General features: G+C 40.8%; 1 protein-coding gene across 1 annotated transcript in view; it reads right to left on the reverse strand.

Moving 5' to 3' along the window:
* Positions 1 to 24,618, reverse strand: part of LOC122799218 — a 1,108,404-nt gene that overhangs the window by 962,105 nt on the left and 121,681 nt on the right. The window contains exon 3 of the mRNA XM_044068137.1: positions 15,720 to 15,897. Coding sequence (XP_043924072.1) covers positions 15,720 to 15,897 — 178 coding nt within the window. The remainder of the gene's footprint in view (positions 1 to 15,719; positions 15,898 to 24,618) is intronic.

Consider the following 24,618-nt stretch of genomic DNA (forward strand, 5'->3'; position numbering starts at 1 on the left):
CATGTTGGCAGGTACATGGGCCAAAAATGTGATGTCTGTGCACACGAGTACTCAGAACCAAGAAGCCCCAGACGGAGGCAGTCCTGATGGCATAGCCTTTATAGGAGCCGAGGAGAGCAAGTGCAAGGAGAACAGGGGGATGGAGGGAGGGAAGGAATACTGGAACATGGAACAGAAGGACATCTATGGTTATGGTAAGATTTTACACAACTTTCCTATGTCCTTCTACTCCAATGTTGCAGTATTCACTAGTGGGCGAGTACAAAAGCTCTCTGTTGGCTGGGTGGTGGTCTGGATGAGGATTCCAGGAACCCATGCAGGATAGCCCTGGCAAATCCTGCTCTGGTCCTGGAGGTTCCCTAATAGAAGACTGAAGATGCATTCTTTCTTTCTTGGTTGAACTCAAAAGCCTGAAACAGCAAAATATCCAAGTGGCTTTTCCCTGGGAAAGAATTTGCTTGGCCGCTTCGTTACTTTGCTGTTTTCGGTACTGTAGTCTGATCTCAGAGTTGGTATATTTAAGTAGGGGGAGGGTGTGGGGAGCTTCGCCCCCTACTTAATGTAATGTTTAAAGTAAATTTGTTTTTTTTTTTTTTTTTTGTTGGAACAGCGATTTATTTCCATAGGAAAAAAAATCACTGTTCTGACAGTTCGAAATTGTAAGCTTTCGCTTACATAGGGTCGATTAATCACCGGTTCGCTTTTTTAAGCATTTGATGATCTAATATAGACTCGGTCCTGGATATGTGGTCCAGCTTATAGTGTCTGGTAAAGGTGTGCACAGAGGACCAGGCAGCCTTTTTCCAGAATGGAGTTAGTATCTAGACCTTTAAAGAAACTTCCAGAGGAAGCCATGGCTCTTGTGGAATCAGCTCTGATGTTGCCCGTTTGTGTCTTCCCATGGTGTGAGCAACAAAAGAAGATGGCCCTAGCAATCCAAGAAGAAATGGTTTGTTTCCCCACAGCTTTCCCCAGAGCCCTGGGGTGGAAGGAAACAAACTGCTGGTCTGATTTGTGTATAGGCTTGGTCTTATGCAAACAGAAACAAAGAAGCCTATTGTGCACATCTAAGGTGAGAAGGACCGTCTCTCCCTGAGGATTTGGAAAGGAAGTAGGCAGGTAAATAGCCCGATTTAGGGTGAGGTCATTGACCACTGTGGGGGGTGAAGGAAGGATTAATCCTGAGGGTGACCCTGTCCAAATGGAAAACTAGGAAGGGTGGGGTAGCCATAAGGGCTTGGAGCTCTGAGACCCTCCTGGCTGATGTCAAAGTTACTAGCAGTACTGTTTTCCAAGTGCAAAATTTCAAGTCAGCCTTGTCCGCTAGTTCAAAGGGTGACAGAGTGAGTTTTTCCAGCACATAGTTAAGATCCCAGGGAGGGGGAGCTGGTCTTCTGTGGGGTCTTAAGTGTAAAACACCCTTTAGGAACAGCTTGGTTGGAAGTCTGGAAGCTAGTGGAGGCTCCATAGGCAGGCAGGCAGGCAGAAATGGTAGACAGGTGTGCTTTTAAGGAGGAGTAAGACAAGCCTGTCTTCAGCAGTTCACATAGGTAAGACAGAATGAGAGGCAGGTCACTGTCCAGCGGCTCTATCTTTCTATTGTGAAACTAGATAGAAAACAGTCTCCATTTAGAGAGAAAGTATTTCCTTGTGTTTGGTTTGCTGGTCTCCTGCAGGACTGAGAGCACGTCCTCGTTGTACAGGTGTCTGAAGGGAATTAGAATCCTATCAGCCACAGGAAGAGGTGCAGGGATCTTCACTGGGGATGAATCTGTGTCCCCTGGTGCTGTGTGATTAGATCCACTGAGGGGGGGGGGGGGTAACTTGTGGCAAATGCCCTTGGATAGCTGAAGTAGGGGGAACCAGTGCTGCCTTGGCCAATAGGAGATCACCAACAAGATTTTTGGTGAGTCCTGCTGAATTTTCAGTAGGACACTCTGGATGAGAGGGAAGGGGGGAAGGCATACAGGAATCTCCCCTTCCAACACATTAAGAAGGCATCTGTTTGCAGAGCCTTCAGGTCGTGAGTTCTGTAGCAACAGCTCTGGAGTTGCCTGTTTGTGGAGGAGGCGAACAGGTCTATCTCTGGAATACCCCACCTGTGGATCAGATCTAGAAATACATATCTTGACAGCATCCATTCGTGGCTGTCTGAGGAGGTTCTGCTTAAGGAGTCTTCCTGACAATTGTGTTGGGACGGGATGTAGGCTGCCTGGAGGGAGATCTCCTGGGAGACAGCCAGATCCCATACCTGTAGAGCTAGCCTGCAGAGGAGGTAGGACTTTGTCCCTCCTTGCTTGTTCAGGTACCACATCACTGTGGTGTTGTCTGTGAAGATCTTCAGAATGCCATGTCTGAGGAAAGGTTGAAAGGCCTGCAGGACAGGAAGTATGGCTGACATTTCCTTGATGGTGATATGTAATTGTTTGTGTTTGTCTGACCACAAACCTTGCACTGTTCTTGTGTCCAACGTTGCTTCCCAGCCCACATTTGACATGTCTGTGTGCATGGTCTGAAAAGGGGAGGGCAATTGTAAGGGAAGGCCTGGGTTTTGGGCAACCTGGGCCAGCCATCACTTCAGCTCTTGGTGGAGGCAGGGGAGGAGTGGGATCCTGAACTCTAAGGGATGTGAGTGCTGGGTCCATACCAAGCAAAGAAACCATTTTATTTTCCCCATGTGCAATCTTGCCAGTGGTATAGTGGCTGCCATGTGCCCAAGAATTCTGAGGAATTCCCTCGCAGTCAGACTGGGTGAAAGGAGGGCAGATTGAAGGTGTTGAGTCATTGAAAGCACTCTTTCCTGCAGTAGGAAGGCCATCCAGAGGATTGTTCCGATTCGGCATCCTAGGAAGACAATGTCTTGTGTAGGATTTAGTTTGCATTTGGGGACATTTATGAGGAACCCTACAGACTGCAGTAGGAGGTCCTTTGTGTGGGCCAGGAGGGTTTGTCCGTCTGCTGCTTGAATCAGCAGGTCGTCTAGATATGGGAAAATTTGCATACACCTTGTTCCGCAGTAAGCAATGACTGGGGTTATTCATTTTGTAAATACCCTTGGTGCAGTGGAGAGTCCAAAGGGCAAGGCACAGAACTGAAAATGCGAGGAGCCTGCTTTGAATCTGAGAAATTTTCTGGAGACGGTTTTATAGGAATATGCAGATAGGCCTCCTTGATGTCCAGGGTCACCATGAAGGCCTGGGGAAGGATGAGGGGAAAGAGAATGTGTAGTGTTATCATACTGAAGGAAGAGACCTTCAGGAATAGGTTGAGATGGGAAAGGTCTAAGATGGGTCTCCATGGTCCTTCCTTCCTTGGCACCAGAAAAGTTCTGGAGTAGAAGCCTCTCCCTCGAGCAGAGGGGAGTATGAGTTCTATGGTGCGCCTTCGAGTAACAGGTTGTTTAGGACCTCAGGAAGGAGGGACCACTGAGAGGGGGGTGGTAGAGGTATAGGAAGTCATGGAGGAGGAGACATCCAAGACATGAAGTAACTCTCCTTCAGGATAGACAAAACCCATTTGTCGGATGTCACTAGGGTCCATGCAGGCAGAGAGATGGGAGAATAGAGGTATGGTGGAAGGAGGGGGGGGGAGGCAGGCAGTCAGATGCTGTCTGTCCTTTCTGGAAAGGGGGGTCTCTGGGCAGTGGCCTGAGGAGTCCTAGGCTGAGTAGCCCGTCTCCTGTGGGGTCTTCTTGACCTGGAGGGGGCTTTGAAGACTTCCTTATAAATTGTGTCTTGGCCAGATAGTTTCCCTGAAATTTTGGGACTGGAGAGACAAGTAGATGCTTTAAACCTTGGAGCTCTTTCCCTTTTCGCTGAAGTGACTTGAAGAGATCAGCCAATTTGGTGTCAAAAAGGGCGGAGTGATCCAAAGGAGAGCCCAAGAGTTTGGACTTAAAGGCATCCGGGTAGGGGCTGTAGACAGTCAGGAATATCTCCTCAATACAGAGGCAGATGCAGCTGACCTGGCAGAGGGCTCAGCTGCATCATATGCACACCTTAGAGAATGTTTATCGACTTGGGAGAGGAGCCCAAGCAAGGACGACAGGGGATGCCTTTTCAGAGCAGTCAGGGACATCACTGAGTTCCTTAGAAGCTTTGTCCAGTAAGGCCAAAGAGCATTTGGCCATGTGTAACTGATAATTTGTAGTCCTAAAGGCTAGGGTAGCAGAAGTGTACATCTTCTTCCCCTACCTCTCCATGGCTTTGCTGTCTATCTGGAGGCAGGACAGTGGCAGTAGGGAGAAGTTTGGCAGCCCTATCAGCAGCAATAGAAATAGTTGTTGGGTCAGCTGGTGGGCATTTGAAAAGGAATGTTTCTGCATCAGGTACCCTATACAACTGGTCTACCCTTCTAGGGGCAGGTGGGCTGGGAATATGGGTTCATGCATGCTGCACCAAAAGCATCCAGGAAGGCAGGCTGGACAGGAAGAATAGGGGCCAGGTTAGACGATTCCATCTGGATCAGGTCACAGAATCTTTTTTAGCCCAAGACATGTCTGAGCAATCCCATTTAAAATGTTTTCTCATAAGATCGACTGTGTCCTCAAAAGCAAGGTCTTCCACAGGGGAGTCAGGTTCAGCAGAGGTGTCTTCTGTGGATCCATACCCCAGATGGGAACAAATTTGTGAAGAGTAGGACAAGGAGTCCTCTGAGGAGTCAGACATTTCCTCTTCTGCAGGTTGGCTAGGAGTTGTCTCAGGCTGAATAGGCCTGGGACTAAGAAGAGGTGGAGCAGCATGAGGGAGGTCTGCCATAGGCCTAAGGGCCAGGAAGGTGTTGTAGAGGCTCTGGCTGAAGGCCTGCCAGTCTAGCAAGGCCTCTGGGGTTGACATGATATGCCTCATCTTTTTTTTTTTTGGTAGGCCTAACCAGTGCCTGGCTGACGGTTGGCCATGCCTCATCTGTTTTTACTTGGTAGGCCTAACCAGTGTCTGACTGGCAGTCGGCCTGGAAATCATACAAGGAGCTGCTGAGGGCTGCTCAAAAGCATCCATCCCAGAAAGTGGTTGTCCCCTGGGGTCTGAATCATGTGCCAGGATATCCTCACCGGACGTGTTGTCCGCTCTGGATTGTGCGGCCTCCTGATAAGTACCCACTTTATCTGAAGTGGCAGATGCCAGTTCCTCGGCCAAGCTAACAGTGGCTACAGGCTGAGAATTGGCAGAGGGAGGCGCGGTGGAAGCAGACTGCCGCCCAGGGTTGGCCCTCTTCCTGGGTGGTTCGAATGGGGCGTCGGAAGCAGCTTCCATTTCAAGAGTTATCTGTCTAAGGTGCTGGTTTTCAAGGTACAAATCAAGGGCCTTAAGTCGGCGACGAAGGGTCTTAGGGATGAACGACTTACAAATGGCTCAGTTTTTATAATCGTGATCCCTACCCAAACAAAAGAAACACTGGTCGTGGGTGTCTGTGGGGAATCTGACAACCGCAGTTGCACTTGCTCTTACTGGACATTAACAGATTATAGTGATACAAAAGGACTGAAGAAAATCCCCAACGGGATACTTATCTTAATGAGAAACTGATCCAACATCTGCAAGTAGCAGGAACACATGGCGTATGGCTGGCGGCTGTAAAGTTCTGAGGACTGGTGCATGCAGACATCACATTTACGGCCCACGTATCTGCCAACACGTCAGATGTCCGACACGCCATCAGGGACTGGAAAAGCTTTGAAAACCTGGACAGACAAGCGGATGGGAAGAAGAGTAAACCCATTAGTGAATACTGCAATACTGGAATACAAGGACATTCTTAAGTTCTGAATCCTCTCTGGTCTGTGGGGACCTCTTGGTTGGCTCTTTTTTCCAGCAGATCTTGAATTTGAATAACTGCTTGACCCCTCTGACCGAGTGGAATGTCCGGGATTTTTCTGTTTGGGGGGGGGGGGGTTGACAGAAAGGAATTTGGTAACCCCTGGATATTATTCTCTGCATCCACAAATCAGAAGTTATCTTTTGCCAGGCTCACCAGTGCATGGACAGCTGACCTCTGATTGCCTCCAGAGGTGGACAATTATGCCTCCTTTTAGGAACTTTGGAAGGGTTTCCCAAAGAAAGACCATCAGGATCCTTGCTTCTACGGGCCTCCTCTGCTGCAAGGTTGTTGAGAGAAGGGAATTTGGTAATCCATGCATATTATCCTCTGCACTCACAAACTGGAAGTTATCGTTTGCCAGGCTCTCCAGTACAGGGATAGTCTACCTAAGACTGGCTCCAGAGGTGGACAATCGAGCTTCCTTTTAGGAGCACTGGATGGGTTTCCCAAAGAAAGTCCATCAGGACCCTTGCTTCTGCAGGCCTCCTCTGCAGCGAGGGTGACGTCTTCCATTATTTTTCCCCCCTCTGCCTCTGGAGGAAAAATCTCCACATGTGTACTGGTAAGAGCCCTGAGATTTCCGGAGCCACATTTTTCTGCCACCTTTCTGACCTTTATGGTAGGGTCTCTGAGGAGAAGTAAAACGTATGCCCACAGCAGAAAAGGTCTTACCTCCTTTCTCACACCTGGACAGTGGATCTTTAACCTTGGGGCCAAAGAGGGATGAACAGTCAAATGGGGCACTGACAAACAGACTTAAAAGGCTCCAAAAAATCGCACAGGTGCATCCAGACATGCCTCCTCATAGAGATGCTGGAACCCACTGTCCTAATCGTTCCTTTGGCTGCATGTGCGAGGAGTCTCACGGAAGTGTTAGCTACACAGTGCAGGGTTGCTAACTAGGAAGCTACCTTTTCCCGTGCTCACTCAGCTACTGCTCCTTCAAGGGTATCTGATAGTTCTATAAAACAAAAACTGGCCAAAAAAAGGAACAATACGAGAACACTTTCTTTAAGCATGACTAAACTTTGACTCTGCTTTTCATCAAAAGGACTTCTTCAAAAACAACAAACCATCACAGAAATCCACTTAAATACAAAATAATTGCCTTCAATTTAACTTCCTGAACCATTAATTAACATTTAAAAATATACCATCATGTAAAAGCACTTTGTAAACCATAATACATAAAATTCTATGTATGCATGTGCTGAGGAGGGATGATAGGCATATTGGGAAAAGGATGCTAAGGACGGAGCTGCCAGGTAACAGGAAAAGAGGAAAGCCTAAGATAAAAGTTTATGGACGTGGTGAGAGAGGACATGCAGGCGGTTGGGGTGACAGAGCAGTATGTAGAGGACAGGAAGAAATGGAAACAGATGATCCGCTGTGGTGACCCCTAACGGGAAAAGCCGAAACAGAAGAAGAATACATAAAACTCTATAAACATTCATAATTACTCAAAATTATATTTAGTGTTCGGTCCAACCATACGTTCCTATTTTTCAAAAAACATTTAATATTGATGGTTCCATTCAAACCTGGATACTCATCAGCCTTTAGCCTAATTTGTCAATGTTCATCTGTTTTCTATATTGTTTTTATAATCACCACCCCTTTTGTCTTCAGGAACTTGTCCCAAGACATAAAACAAACAATTTTTAAAATGTTCACATGATATACTATGTTGATAAAGGGCATTATCTGTTATCCTATGTTTAAAAGCATAAATATGTTTTGTAATTCTCTTAAGCGTTCGGGTAGTCATCCCAACATAAAATGCCTGACAAGTTGCACATACACTAACACTATTGCAGTTGAACCTACCCTTACTGGAAATGTTTTTTTAAGATGACCCAACAAAAGAAATGGCCCCTCATAGATGAACCTACACATAGGGCAAAAAACACATTTGTTATGTACCCCAGGTTTTTTCAGTGGATGTCTGCATGTTGCAAAAAGGTTTTCATACATATATTTCTTTTAAAAACAAAAGAGGGATGGTCCCCCAAATCTTGAACATATCAACATTACCTTTCAAAATCTGCCAATTATTAAATACAATTTTCCTAATAGCATAACTATCTACCGACATATCCAAATTGAAAACCATAGCTTTGATAACACTTGAATTATTGCCCACTTTCTTCATATCACAATCCTGGAACAAAAAAGCGGCAAAACAAGTAGCTCTCTTCTCCATAATTTCTAAGGCACTAGACACCAAACAGGTATCATTACAGCGCCTATCTAAAAATAAGGAAATAATAAGAGACACTATCCTTAAAAAACATTTCACTTGTAAGTCTAGTCAAATAAATTGTCCCCTTGGTATATTCTAATAAAATAGGGGTGATTGCTCTTAAAATGTAAATATTGGCTAGAAAAATACTTTTTCTATAAATCCTACTATCAAAACATTGATTCATCAAATCCCATTTCAAGGTGATATCTGAAAAATTAACTGTCAGACTGACATCTCCAACAGAAAATTAAAAAAAAATTGTACTGGCATTAAGTCCACTTTCAAATAACTGACATTCTTGAACAGTTACTCTAAAAATAAAATAAAAAAAAACAAATCATCTACGAATCTCTTAAAAAATAAAACTCTATCAAACAAGGCAATGGTAGGTAGGGCTTCATTTTCCCACCATCCCAAAACTAGATTCATAAAGGCCAAATCGCAGCGGACCCCATAGCAACACCTTTTACTTGTTGAAAGTACTTACCACTGAATATAAAATAATTATGTTGTAATATAACTTCCAAATGGGAACTAAATATAACCTAATAAAATCAATACCTTCATCCCAAGGTATACAAGTAAAGAGGAAAATTCTATCAACTGTTAACATGACTAAGTTATCATGTATACCATATATAAAACTGTCAATAAATTTCTTTAAATTGAGACAAAAAGTCCCAAGAATCTAGTAAATACGAAGATAAATCTTTTACTAATGGATTTAAAATGGTAGTGATACATATGGAAATTTTTTCAGTAATAGAATTTGGGGCAGAAACTATTGGTTGAAAAGGTTGGGGGGTTCATTCTTATATATTCCAAAGAGAAGCCCTATCTTAGGGAATTCTACATTCATATACTCATACAAGTTGTCATCCAGTTGCGCATTCATTAGCAATTCATATAAAAAGGCCTCAATAAAATGATAACCTTGATTAATGTAAGTCAATGTGACCCCTTTATATTCATCACTTTTAGTTTGCAACAGTTCCATGGCCTTAATGTAATCTTTCTGCTGTACAAGAACCAGCCTCCCTCCTTTATCTGCCTTCATAGTATTCAGTTCTTTAATTTTCTTAATTTAATTTAAAGCAGCCCTTTCTTTGGCAGATAAATTGTAATAACGATAACTGTAGTCAATTTTGCTCCCCAATAATAATCTATTATTATCACAACTTTTTTCAAAAAGTTTTAAAGCATTGTGGAGTCCAGGAATACAACTAGAAGGCTTTAAAAACAACACTCATTTAACTTTACAGTGTCAAATAAAAATTGTAAATTCAATTTCCTAATAAAACTTTTTAAATCCAGTATAGTGCTAGTCACATCAGCCTTCCTCGAGAGCACAAAATTTAAACCTAATCTCAATACTTTTAACTGGCTGGCATCAAAACAAAAATCAGTCCGGTTAAAAATCTTACAATATGCACTTACACATACCCCTAAAGTTGGTCCTTTTTCTCAGGTTCTTTGTTTTTGCTCAATTCCTATTGGGCTGGGACACTTCTGCTGCACAAGAAAAGTTTTTTGAACTGGAAGCATTAATGTCAGCCTGATTCTCATTAACAGGATACAATGGTAACTCCTCAAAAGTGTAGTCAAACTCGGCTTCTTCTAAGGAAGTGACCACCCCACCTGGGCTGTTATTTATCTGGAATTCTGTTTCCGCTTGCCTCATTTCTTCTCCGGTTCCTCTCTCTCGCTTTTAAAAGGGAATGCACACTCTTTTCAACACAGCCACTTGCCATACTGTTAATGGAACAATGTTCTGACTGCTTAATAGATAAATGGCTTAAGAAAAAGGGTTTCCCCAATTCATAACCTTCCCTGTCCCTTATTATTTTCTTTTGTTTCCGAATGATGATGGTCTTTTAAAACCTCTCCAAAGAAGAAAAAATCTTATAATCGCACCTCATTTCAGTAGCAGATCGCAACATATTTAAAACCTGCTCATTCAGAGACAAAATGTCATATCTCAGATTGCTCATGAGATTATTATTGCGATTAATTAATATTTTCAAAAAACCCATCCCAGCTTTGTTAAAAAAAAAAAAAAAAAAAAAAAACTGGCTTGGAATAAAAAGGATTGCTCTCATGAACACCATTAGGAAATTTGAAGAAACTTTAACCTTTGGGTACGATGCTAAGAATGTTACACTGTTCAAAGTACGTTTTCTAATCTCAGAGCTCTATACTTCCCTCAGGAACTTTGAGCTCCTGCTTCTCCAAAACCGCAGAAGCTCTACAGCTGGAGTCACAAAAAGAATTATACTGATTAGAAAACACCAAAGCCATGTCCTTGTACAATTGTGGCTCATATATGTATTGGAGAAAACAAAATCTTTACTGTTCATATTTCAGTATCCTTAATAGACTTATTCGCCATTAAACTTTCCACCTGCACCAGAAAACATTTAAGGATGTCTGTAAGTCACTTAGGGCAGTCTATAAATTCATAACACTAAGCTCCTGAGTTTCAGGAATAGAGGAATAGTACAGGTAATAAGTTCCAGCAGTATGTTATCACCTTCGGTAGCCATTGGCAACACAACAACCATAAACCAAAAAATGAAAAATGGCCAAAAATGACTGGAAAAAATATAGACCACCCAGAGGACTTCTTCAGAAAGTTTATGGTTTACAAAGTACTTTTATATAATGGTATATTTTTAAATTTTAATTAATGGTTCGGGAAGTTAATTTGAAGGCAATTAATTGAAGATAATTAGTTTGCATTTAAGTGGATTTCTGTGATGGTTTGTTGTTTCTGAAGAAGTCCTTTTGGATGAAAAGCAGAATCAATAAAGTTTAGCACACTTAAAGTGCTCTCATATTGTTTGCATTGGCTTGGCCTCTGGTGGATGGTATTTGACAGTTTCTTGATCAGATTCCTTTGCAACTTGGTGAAATGGGAAAGGTAGTTCAGTGATCATAAGGCAAAAGTCCCTGAAGAGAAAACTCTCCTTTCCATCTATCCATCATCCTGGAATCTTTATTAGCAATATGAATAGCTGAACTCTCCTCTGAAAGTTCCTTCTAGGTCGCCGCTGCCACGACCATGGTATCTACTGCAGTTCCTTTCATCCAGAAGGCCTTAGTAGATGGGGCAGTAATTATTTTGTTCAGTCTTTGGGGAACAGGCTTGATGGAATCCGTGGTCTCCAACGCCCACCGAGAAATCAAACTTATTAGCTCTTCGGTGGGCGGAGTCACCCAGGAGATAGATGGATGAGAATCAAAGGCCGCCATGTACAAAGACTCCTCAAGTGACAGATTACTGGACTGCCAGCCACTTCTCTGTTTCAGTATCCCCCCAAAGGAAACAACCTCAGGAGGTGACCATAGGGATCCTTCTCCCTCTTCAAGGTCGGTGTCTTCGTGGCAGACTCCTCTGTGGAGTCCAAATGCTTCCTCTTGCAAAGTCTCTTCTGAGGGACCTCCTCCATGGGCTACTCTGAGGAGGTATCAGAAGAGATAGGGGTACCCCAATGGGTATCCTTGCACCTGAGGTCCCACTATCCCAGTAGAACATCCTGGTCATTAGTGCCCTGGGAATCCTGATGGGATAGAGGATTCAAGGGGGCAGATGACCTTTTAGATGCGGTGGCAGCTAAAGCCCTCTTCAAAGCCCCAAAGGCTGACTGTTCCTGAGTGGATGAGGACTTTGGCTCCAACAAGCCATGCTTGCGGGTCATGGCCTCTTCCAGCCCAGAAAAGTGCTTGTAAAAAGTATGCTGAGAATAAAATAGATTGGTACAGTAACAAGTAACTACAAAGAAAAACAAAAAAGTACTGAGCTAACAGCTGAAGGTAAAACAATAAACTTTAATGCACACAAAAGAGAGTAAGCGCTTTCACGGTGTGCTCTCACCACTTCATCTTCCTGATGAAGTGGTGAGAGCACACGGTGAAAGCACTTACTCTCTTTTGTGTGCATTATAGTGTGCATTATACTTTATTGTTTTACCTTCGGCTGTGTTAGCTTTGGTACTTTTTTGTTTCCCAGAAGACAGCTTGCCTGGGATAGAAGCCGGAGCCAAGCTCACCTGTGCAGAGGCTCTGAGGCACATCAACTGCTCTGACAGCCTGGGAGTTGAGCACACTCTGGGACCACGAGGTTCACTATGGCTTTGGCAATCAAAGCAAAAGTCTGATTCAAAAAAAAAAAGAGACAGCTTTGGATTTGACCTGAAAGGCACCAGGCGTACTGGATCGGTCAGCTCTAAAGCTTGCCCTGAAGTCAGAGGAGGGGTAAGTGGGGGAGTAGAAGGCTTGGATAGACATGTAACAGAGTGAGTCAAGGCCAAGGGGGACTTAGTAATGCCCTGCACTCACAAGCCGCAAGATCTTCTGTACCAAACTTTCTATGTCATCTTCAGTAAATCTCTTGGTTGAAAGGGAAGAGGGTGCTGATGGGGATTTAGGCCTGGATAAGAAGGGAGATGGTACCTAGAAGGGACTAGGTCTATGGTTGGGTCTACAGAGTCCCTGGGAGTATCACGATTGGTTTAAAAGGACTTTTGGTAGGATCCGATAGCAACTGATCTGATCTATCCTTTCTGGATAATGCCGGAGCTGAAGACACTAGATCCAGCTCGGTAGTGGTTGGCCCTGAAGTCTTCAATCGAGTCATAGATTCGGTGGATTTTGACCGAGAAAGGTCTCTTCTTTCTCTTGTCACTGCTTTTTGAAGACAGGAAAGAAAGCAGGGCTCGAATGAACAGATTTCAATTTGGGGGTCAAATACTTGTGCTGACTACCAGAAATAGCCTCTTTGACAGCGGATGGTAGCACTCCCCTTAGAACTAGCTTATTTTTTCTTTCAACCAAAGCTCTATGGTTGAAAGAATGACAACTGGCACACACTTTATGTAAGTGAGGAGGTTCTAAACAGTAAACACACAAGGAGTACGATTCACTAAAAGGAATTTTTATGGCTGAACTTAGTGCATTCTTTAATCCTGCTGGCTTATCCCGTTTCTCTGCCATGAAGCCAACAACAAAGATGTGGAGAAAAAGAGAAAAAACACACATGCATGCACTACTACCACCACCAAAGAACACAAAGGGAAAAAATAGAATTTTTTTTTTTTGGACAGAAAGGGGGGAAAAGGAGAAAATTACTAACAATAGTTGTTAAGAATACCACTAACAGTAATAGGGGAGGGGAGTAACCTACAAAAAACTGTTACTGGCAAGAAAAAGGGAGAGAAGTGAAAGTAACCTCATAAAAGAGCGGTTACAGCAGAAGAATGGATTTCAGAGACAAAGTGAAGATAGAAAGGACTAAATGTAAATAAGGAACAGTAAGAATTAGACAGAAAAATCTTATAAAAATAACCTGACAATCCAAGAACTAGATGGTTGGACCATGTCTTCGTGAAGCGATGACCAAGATCTAAGGTAACAGGGAGAGAGATGCACTGTGGGCAAGTGAAGGCATCCAAGAGCTTTTTTTTAGTTGCCACAAGCTTAGTAATGGCCGAGTCAGATCCGATGGATCAGATCCAGAACCCATATGTGAGGAGGAGATGAAAAACTGACATTTAATCTGCAGATTAATTTAAGGAACTGGGTATATGTCAACATATAGGTAGATCCTGCTTTGAGTTTTTTGTATTCATATCAATCGAGGTTTTTGCATTCATATCAACCAATTGGTTAATGACAGCTACAGAACTAAAGGTTGTATAAAATACTTACAAAGTCTAGGAAATTACTGTTAGTTACATTAGACCCAAACCTGGTTGAATAATAACAATATGGAAACCTTATAAGAAAGCAAGCGTAAGTAAACTGGAAAGAGTACAGCAGAATTATACCAAGAACATTTACAGATGTGAAAATTTAAGTCATTATGAGAGATTAAAGTATCTGAACCTGTGCAGTATCGCATACAGACATTTAAGATGAGACCTTACTCAGGTGTACAGGGCATTTAGAGACAACAACTACTGGGAATGTAGTCAAAAATCAGCAAAGAATCATCAGACAACCTACCTAGAAAATTATATGGAAATAAGAGGTGTACTAATTGGTACTCAGTGTGTAGCTGATGCATGGAATCGACTAACAAATTACATTAAAGCAAGCACTAGCTTAGATATTTTTAACAACGTGGACACTGATTATGGAAAAAAATGTTTTAGTATATTTGCAGGCTAGAAGGGCATTACTGCCCATGTCTAAAATATATGTATGTATGTCCTAAAGGGCTGCAGAAGATGCTTCTACAGCATATCAGGTAAGGAGAACCACACAAGGCCAAAATAGGGCTATGACAGAGAGACTGAACTTTTAATGATTTTCTAACTAAACACTAGAATGAGAGGAGAGAGAGAAAAACAACACAGAAATACTAAGGGAAATTTCTAGATAAGGACATCTCTGGGACACTGCCCACAGACAAGATCAAGGAAAAGATGATGGTGCAGTTCATGCTAGTTATAGATGCAGGCAGACTACCGCACGGTTTCTCCCAGCAATGAAAGAGTTTCAGTGTTGACAGACATCTGTGATTTGGAATCAGAAAGTGGTTGATTGATAAAGCTCATTCTCAAACCCTCATGCACTTCACAAGGGGGGATAAGAGTGAATTTTCCAATGTTTAATGCATCAAACCACTGCCATGTCGTTAGTGTGGACAGCCATCACACCAGAGTCCTGAAAAGTGTGGAAGCAACAGCTTTTACCTCCACAAAAATTATGTACAAACTAGACTATAACTGGAACCATTTTGGATCATCTAGCTTTGACAATGCTCCCCCCTCCCACTCTAGGACAGAAGTATCCATGGCAAAACCCAACTAGAGGAAAAGGGATTAGGAGAAGGCTGGGTATGATCAAGTCTGGTGCATGCAATAATCACCTGAGATGAACTTTGAGAGTACTGGAAATCCTAATGTCAAGAGTCAAAGGATTTGAAACTTGAGGAAGAAGAAAAATGGAAGTTAAGTACGTACAAAAGACTAGATCTATTTCATTCAAATCCATCTGATACAACAGATGGGATACAGAGTTGTTTCCTAGGATCCAATTCGGACATCTGCAAGTGCTCTAGTGTCTTGAGCTCCTGCAAGCTTTCCCATAATACCCTGTGAACCTCCCTTTCAGCTCAACTTTACTGATCAGTAGCCCCTTATACCAGGAGAGAGTACAGTTGCGCAAGTCCTACTTGCACAACACAGATGAAACAGAGATGCAGAAAATATGGTGCATATACTTCTAACAAACTGTTAAAGCTCACAGAAATAATTACGAAACGACTGAATACAAAGCATGCATACACGTTAGTTAAAAAATGTAGTCTATGAAATGCAAACAAAAAGGAGTAGCCAGGCACTTCAGTTTCAGTAGTCAACGTACTGAGGACTTGGCTCCATGGTTCTATTTATTCAGCAGAACTTCACCATTCTGGCATAATCAAACCAAGTTATAAATACGCAATCAAACAATGTCAGAATAACATGACCCTCATTATACATGTTAATGTGTATGCAAAGATGACTGGTCATACGACTTCTCAAAGTTCTGAACTGTGGACATTTAACCGTCCTTAAAATGTAATCTTAGTATGGAATATTCATTACCTTCAGCGTTATTTCTAGAAGTAACCACATGCTGCTCTAAGCACATGCACAGCAATTATACAAACCTGCATAAACAGTGGCTTTAAATCATCCCACTGTGAATAAAACGGAGCAAGAAGGTGAGGCTCCTGGACAGTTCCTTCCTCTCTTACAAGTTGTTTGTATCTACGAAACATTCCAGTTGGGTCATTCCAGCACACTTCTTTCAAATAGAAGAATTTACCTGAACAAGCAAACTCCTTCCTAACAACAAACAATAAAAGTATATGTCAGTATTTCCAAAAACTAAATTTCATGTATTAAAACCAGGACTTTTAGAGTTTCATTTTCAAATATATAGTTTGATAATACCACAATAAGAACAAATACATGGACTGAAACAGCAAAATCAAATAAGGAAACTAGCAGAACATTTTTGAAAATGATCCTGAGGCTCCCAGTGCCACATCCAAAAATGGCTTGGGGGGGGGGGGGATTTGAAAATACAAAAGAGTGAACATCAAACACCATTTTTATTCTTTAAAGTTTTTTTTTCCCATGTAGCAAGCACTCCCCCTCTTTAACCCTACGTGTGTGTGTGTGTGTGTGTGTGTGTATATATGACAGAGACGCATACAAATACATACATATATATATATATATATATATATATATATATATATATATATATATATATATATATACACACACATTCATACACACACGTACATGTATCTGTATCTATACATATTTCTATATGTACTGTCGTACTACTTCTTATGGTCAATACCATATGACTGATGTTTTAACAAGTCGAAAAACAAGCACACAGCAAAAAGTGTTTTTGGCAGCCCAGCCCCCTTGCACACCTCACATCCACTGCTAATTATATATACCAACTCCGAGATCACACTACAATGGGGAAAAGGGCAAATTACTCAATCCCCACTGTACCACAATCTCAATATAACAGTTCAACTTTTTAAAATGATCATTTGGTCTCAACCATAAGCAGAAGATGTTTTAAAAATTTGATATTGTGAACTAGACCCTTATCTATGTACATCAATTCTGACAGTGCCACACCTCAGACAAAAGGGAACATTATTACAAATGACAAGTCTCAAACTTAGTATATGTAAGTCTGTATTTTCATTTATTTAGTCTGCATAATTCTGGGCTTGGCACTGAAAGTCTCAGCAATTCAAAGGGTAAGCAGTTTTGTACAACTAACTCACAGGCATTAAGGACAAAAAATGTTTTATATACATTCTGAGGTACCATATTCTATAATGGTGAACTGGAAAGGTAGACAGGATGGTGATGCTATCCAACGCTATAAGATTTTTCAAAATAAAATAAATCAAAGTACTATAATGAGATGAAAGAAACCAATGCTTGCATTAAAATTTTAACTAAATTCATTTTCTGGCGTTATCTTGGAACGGGCAACACTTGTAAGACACACGCCCAAACAAAGCACAATAAAAACCCAAAAATCTATGGGCAGTCCTCAGGTGCAAAGAGAACAGAAAACAGGATGAAATCTGAAACCTTTCTCAAGATAGACAGTATAAATCAACTCACAGGCAAATTAGTCAAAAAGAGCCTTATCAACAGCCATGTCAAACAAACACAAACTGCTCAGTGTGGCCTTATACAAAACAGAAAACATATCTAAGATCAACACTCCCCAACACCCTTCATACAGGGGCTTTGTCCCCTGCATCTTAAGCAGTCATAATCATCTCTTGGGACAAAGGCAATGTCTTGACATCAGAGACCTCTACTGATGAATCTGTGTTTTAGTCCACAAAAAACTGTCAGGCTCTATATAGCTCAGTCTCATTAGTAAGTCCCTTCAGATAAGACATTAAATTGAGATCCTATATGCTTGAGCTGGTGGTACCTCAGGTGGATGCAAAAGATCCTATGGCAACTACTGAAAAAGAGGTGGGGAAGTTCCCTGTTGCACTGGCCAAAACATCCCCTAGCAGTAGAAACTGCATCTTGGAGTTCCCCTAAAAAGAGGCCACTAACGTACTGGAACTAACCCAGCCAACAAAGGATGGACAGACAAGTATATAGATAGAAAGATAGATGGCTTGCAACATTTGTTAAAGTTACAAACTAAGTAAATCTCCACTGTCAAAAAAGTAGGCAGGAGAAGTAGTCACTTGTCTGACAGTGGGGCTAGACAGTGCACCTAGGAGAGGTTTTTATACATGTAAAATGTTATGCATCCCACAAAAAATGTGAACATAACTTGCTGAAAAGAAAAATCAAGTATCTACCAGCTCTGGAGTATAGGCAGCAAAAATTACTCCGACTTCTTTGTGTTTTGAATAGAAAGGCAGTTGTGATATACATAACCACTACATATACCTTCAAAAGAGGCCACTGGAGTGAATCTTTCAAAAAGGATAACCCTACATTGCAGTGCCTACTTTAAAAAAAAATATCTAAACTGGTGTATGTACAAACCGCAGTATGCCTGCTTTAGTTATATGGTCATTGCCAATGAACTTGATTCTGTGTCCGAATCAAACTAAAGCCTTCTTATGAGATGCATACACTTACAGGAAACAAACAAACCATTTTTATTATATCCAGTGATCTACAAGATAAACGCCGCTCTCAATGAGAGATCTACAATTATTCATCCTCTCTCCCATACAAAATCATAACTGTTCCAAAAAATCTCCCAAGCTCAGGGGCATGCACTACACACTGGCATATGCCATCCATGATGTGATGCATCACATAATAGAAAAATGCCTGGGTCATGAACAGCCCATTCAATCAAATCACTAAGGAAACATGATTCCCAAAAATCAAGAAAAAAAAAGAAAATCTGAAATCACACAAGTTTACAATACAGCTTTAGACATCGATTCAATACATCTACAGTTGTCAAATGGATTAGACACATCATCCATACAAATAAATATAGAGACAGAAGGTGGTTTAATGACAGGTGTTACTTCTGTGGATCCAAAAACTAAAGGATACGGAGACTGTCGATCACGATAAGGTGACAATAAAACTCAAATGTACACATTTCAGGTAAGGCCCAAGTGCATGGTTCAGCACCTACCCAATTGACAGATCTTAATGATGTTTCAGGCTCTCACATCTTGGAAGCCAGCACTTCACTTTTGTAGCAGACAACCCCCCCCCCCCCCCAGGATACTGAGGTATATATAGTCTGCTTCTTCTGTTCAGTAAAAAAGTCTTGGCACTACCAGATCAGAATATAGCTATGTATACGGATGACGCATTTCTACTCAAAAAAAGAACCAGATCGGCCTGCAAAACAACTTAATAAAAACAACTCTGCATTTCTGACAATCAATTAGTAGCAAATTCTAACAAAAATGATTGCATGATTCTGTTACTCCAAAGCTAGTTTGAATTAAGTGGATACAATCAGTATAAACTGATTCTCTGAACAATTCAACAGCCGTGAAGCTACAAATAAGAATGTGCAGCTCCAGCATTCAACATGTGCATTTTTTATTGCTTTGCAAGTCATAACTATGTATAAAAAAAATCGCTCCTTCAATGAGATGTAGGGTAACAGAGTTGTGATCAACAATCACAGCAACTAAACAAATGAACTACAAAAGTGGTATAATGCTACTCATCATGTTAGAGAGCCTATCTGCATGAAGCCACATATGGAGTGCGAATGAAGGTCACCACCACCAAACAGTTAAGCAGACCAGTGAAGAGGCAGAGGAAGAGATGGAAAAAAACACATGGCCTACAACAATTCTGTATCCAGGAAAGAGAAGAAATGCAGGCACTATGCACAGTAGTTAAGACTGTTAAAGCAGTACAAAGAGGACAGTAATGACTGCTCCTTTCTGGACAATTACCTTCTTGTGGTGAATGGGCTTGTGCATCTCGGTGAAGTTTTTAACTATACCGTACATGTCAATCCAAGATGGGCAGGTTATGGCAGAGCCGACATCAAATATGGTCCAATGGTGAAGATAATGGCAATGGACTCCAGCATTAATGCCAAGAAAATTTCATGGACAAAAGCAGATAGAGAAATGACACACTTGACACTTGGGAGATTAGATCCTCAGGCTTGAAGATGTCCGGAACAATACATGGGGACAAATAAGAGAAGTGTTTGAGGTTACGACACAGGTGGATTAAAGGTGAAAATCTCCATCGACTGAGGTGTTCAGATATGAAAGTTTGATGCAGTAAAGAACTATAAACTACTGGAACTTGGAACTTAAGAATTATCAACCAAGGAAAATTTGTTGTGGTTAAGAATGCGATCAGAAGATCAAACACTGACATCTTGAGAATCGAAATGAAATGGACAGGAATGGGTCATTTTACAACAGAAAATCACCACCTCTGGGTACTATCAGGCTTGCAAGATATTGCCCCATCCACTCAGTACTAAAAGTAAGCGGTTTCCCTGGATTTCTGCATCATTCTGCATAAAATTATTTTTCTTCTACTGGGAGGATTTGCATCTTGCAAAAAATATTTTTTCAGTTCAGACAACATATAGACTGACGCATTTGGGGGGCCAATACATAAGCTTGTAAAACCATCTGTACCACTGAGCTTGCAGCTATCGCTACAGGAAAAGGTCACTTCAAGTGTTAATGTACTTCAAGCTTCTTAAAGTCATTATGTCTCGATATGTATGGCCTTCTTACCCATGAGCAGCTAGTCCTGGCTTTAAAGTATGGCTTCCGGAACCATGAGTAACTTTTTAAAAATTTCTCTGCTCCACTATCCTGTTGAGTTACTCTCACTGTATTAGCAAAGAACTCACACTGCTGTTTAAACATTCCTTTACCTGCACTGTCATTGATATTTTTTCTTGGGCTAATACTTCCATCTGTGAGGAGTGCCAACCCACTATATTGCCCAACCCTACCCCAAATTCCCAAACACCTCTTCCTTATCTAAATTTAAGCTGTTCATGTCCCCTCCCCCTTCCTTATTCCTACTAACCTAAACAATTCCTGCTACTACCTCATTATCTAATGGCATTCACCGAAACGCTTTGCAATCCTGTGTCACCATACCTCCACACTTCGTCTTCTCTACAACTCCTTCAATTTACTATTCCCTTTTGATATAACATTACAGACTATACCTCCAGACTTCTTTTACCGAATTTACAATATTCATGTTTTCTTCCTCAGGAAATCCTTCAATATTACCCTTCCTTTCAGAATGCTGACTCAAAAACAAAATACCCACAAACCCTTTATCATACACATTACACACTTAATTATCTTCCTAATACTTCCTCTACTTCACAACTTCACCCTGGTGTACCATGGTTTATTCAGCATTTCTCTGATTACACTATTAAAATATTACCTTTCTCCATTCCCATAATAAGGAATCACACTGTTCAGAATCTCCAGCAAACCAATGCCACTCATTGCCCACCTCCTCTTAACTTCCTCTCTTCTCCTTTAACATCTTTTCCTTTTCATTCAACTGTAATCTCCTCAATTATTCCACAGTCCGCTCTACCATATTATACGTGTGCATCTTCACATCTCTACTATTCATTTTATGCGCCCTTACTACCTGTAATGGTATGCTCGCACTTTATCCTCTCACACACACTACCAGCCACTGTACTGAATTCATGCTAAATCCTCCTTCATACCTATGTCTTCAAATTTATTTAATAGCTAACCTATTTACCTTCTCAAATAAAAAACATCTAACCATCCAGTTAAGTTTGACATAGCCTGGAATACATTCATAAACTTCATTACTAATTCCAATCTGCCGTTCTCTAAAATCATTCTTGGTGGTGACATTCACCTCAACCCACTTTGACTTATCCATTCCATCCTTATCTGTCCCTAACTCCTGCACAACACCGGAAAAATTTATCCTCATCTCCATTAACAATCTTAGTACTCTAAACAAATTTGCAGGCCTACAAGCATGGTTTCTTCAATACTCACTAGATATTACTGTCATTACCAAAACATATCTAAAACCCCATATAAAAGACTCTGAAATTATATCAGCTGGCTACAATATAATTTGATTTTGACCGACTACACAAAAAAGGGGGAGGCATTGTAATTATATATATAACTGCCCACACTTTCGTACCCCTCGAAGCTAATATAACAACCTTTCAAAAATGCAGAACAAATTCTTGCTCTTCCCAACGTTAGCAAACGTAACAAGAGTTATGTTATACGTGCCCTCTACATACCATCAGGTAATATTAGCTTAACAGAATAAATTATTTGATGGATAACCATAAATGTTACTACTGAGACTATTACCTTAGGCAAAGTTAATACTGACTGGTTATCGGTGATAACACCACAACTACTAGTCAACACTGTATGGGTTCAAATAGCTAATTTCTCCTACTCAACTTGACAAATAAAATAATAAAAATTATATCCTCGATTGGATACTTGTTTCTGACCCCAGTAAGTATGCTAATGCTGGTGTACTAGCCATATCTCTTAATGACCATCACCCTATATTCACCAAAAGAGAAATCATCCACTAGCTAAAAAAAAAAAAAATCAATATATAAATATACAAAATCCAACTTTCATAATCACACACTCAATAATTTACTAAAATCCTTTAACTGGTCTCCACTCAAAGCCCTAACCCTAGATAAAGCCATTAAAGTCAACAACATATTTATAAATATTTTAAATATACTTGCCCCAACCAGAAATAAGAGCAAAAACTGATCAAACCCTCTGGCTGACTCATTCAACTAGAATTCTCATTCAAATACATGACAAAGCATGGAAACAACTGCACAAAGAAAAGACCCCTGAAACAATATATCTATACAAACAGTAAACAGTTATGTAACCTCACCAAGAAGCAAATTTATCTAGACATGCTTATTACACAGACCCGTAAGATAATCTAAAAGAAAAAAAATACAAAGAAATTCTGAAGCTCAATTAAGAAAATTCTTCAACCTGGCTCTCCTTCCCAAGCAAACTATTATCCAGACTTATCCCCCTCAGAAATCCACACTTAATTTAACACATTCTTTATCAACAGCATAGCCTCTTTTATTACTAGCTGTTCCCAATTATTTAATTAACCACAAAACTCTACTAGCCCTGAGATTCCTGCTGTTAATCTCCATCATATCTCTAAATCATACATTAGTCTACTAAAACTGAAACCCTGTTCTCCTCCTGCTGAGAATCTCTTTGCTCAGTACTTTAAGATTGCTGCAGAATCTACTGCCTACCCAGACTACATATATATATATATATATATATATATAAATATATATATATATATATATATATATATATATATACATAGGTTCATAGGTAGGTACAAGGCTATCGGCCCTAGGGCCCATAAAAGCCTAGCCAAAAAATGTACCCTGGCTTTAGCCACCCAAGAAAATATGTATACACACACATATATATATATACATATATATGTATACACACACACACACATATATATGTATACACACACATATATATATATATATATATATGTATATATATATATATATATATATATATGTATATATATATATATATATACACACACACACATATATATATATATATATATATATATACATATGCATATATATGCACACACATACATGTATACACACATTTATATACATATATATATATATATATATACATATATATATATATATATATATATATATATATATATATATATATATATACTCATATATATATATATATATATATATACACACACACACACACACACATATATATCTATATAGGTTCATACTAGGCTATCTGCCCTGGGGCAATTATAAGCCTAGCCCGATTCTGCATGGCTTACGCCACCCCTTGATTTGAGTATACTGTGCCCTTTTTAAGGTTTAGTTTACTGTGCCTCTGTCTAATAGTGACACGGGAGTAATCCCTGGGACAAACCTACGATCCTCCATCCACTTATCGAGATTCTTCTTGAAGAGATTCAGTGAGGTGCTCTGCCTCACATGAACTTAATTCTATTCCAGAGCGAAGGGGGCCTCTGGGTTATGAACCTGTTCCTCCAGCAAGTTCTATTTATTTCTGTGCTGAGGTTCAAGTCCCTCGAGCGTGTGGCTCTAAGGGATTTAGATTTACTGAGGTGGAGCATGTCCATTAATTCTGGATTTGACATAGCTTTGTATGTCAGGCATAGATCGCCTCGAAGTAGGCGGTATGCAACTGAGTAGAGCTGGAGTTTTTTTAACCGAGCAGCATATGGCATCTGTTTGAGACCCTTGATCCTCTTGGTGAGATACTTTTGGGGTCTTTCTAATTGCTGCAGGTGTCGGGTAAGGTACATCCCAAAAAGGGCATTGTATTCTATGATGGGCCAGATGAGGGATGAATAAAGGGGCACGATTACCTCTCTTGATCTAGATGTGAAACCCATCATGATGAGGTGGGCTATGTAGAAGGTCTTTCTAACCACTTTGGCAATGTGGTTTTCAAAGGAGAGATTGCTATCAACTTGGGTCTCCAGGTCCCTAATAACTTTCTCTCTACTTAATGGGTTTCCGCCTATGTGGTAATTTGTGGGCACATTGTTTTTGCGAAAGGGTATGACTATACATTTTTTGGCATTTAGCTTTAAACCATGGCACTGGCACCAGTTATATGTCTCTGTGAGACCTTTTTGAAGGATGTTTGTGTCAGCTGGAGAGTTGATTATGGCGCCCAGTTTGCAGTCGCTCATGAACTTGGTGAGCCATAGTCCTCCCACGTTTGCCTGTACCTCGGAAAAGTATATACCGAACAAGAGTGGTCCAGGACAGAACCCTGTGGGACGCCACTTGTGACCGGTTTCGAGTCTGACATGGCTCCAGCAACTCTCACTCAGTGGGTTCTGTCTTTGAGCCAGTTTGCGACCCATCTTGTGACATAGGGGTTTATATTTAAGCTGGATAGCTTATCTATGATGCCCGAGTGGGGTATTGTGTCCAAT

The sequence above is a fragment of the Protopterus annectens genome, chromosome 4.part0 (assembly GCF_019279795.1).
Source record: "Protopterus annectens isolate FY-2018-M chromosome 4.part0, PAN1.0, whole genome shotgun sequence".
NCBI classification, from domain to species: Eukaryota; Metazoa; Chordata; order Ceratodontiformes; family Protopteridae; genus Protopterus; species Protopterus annectens.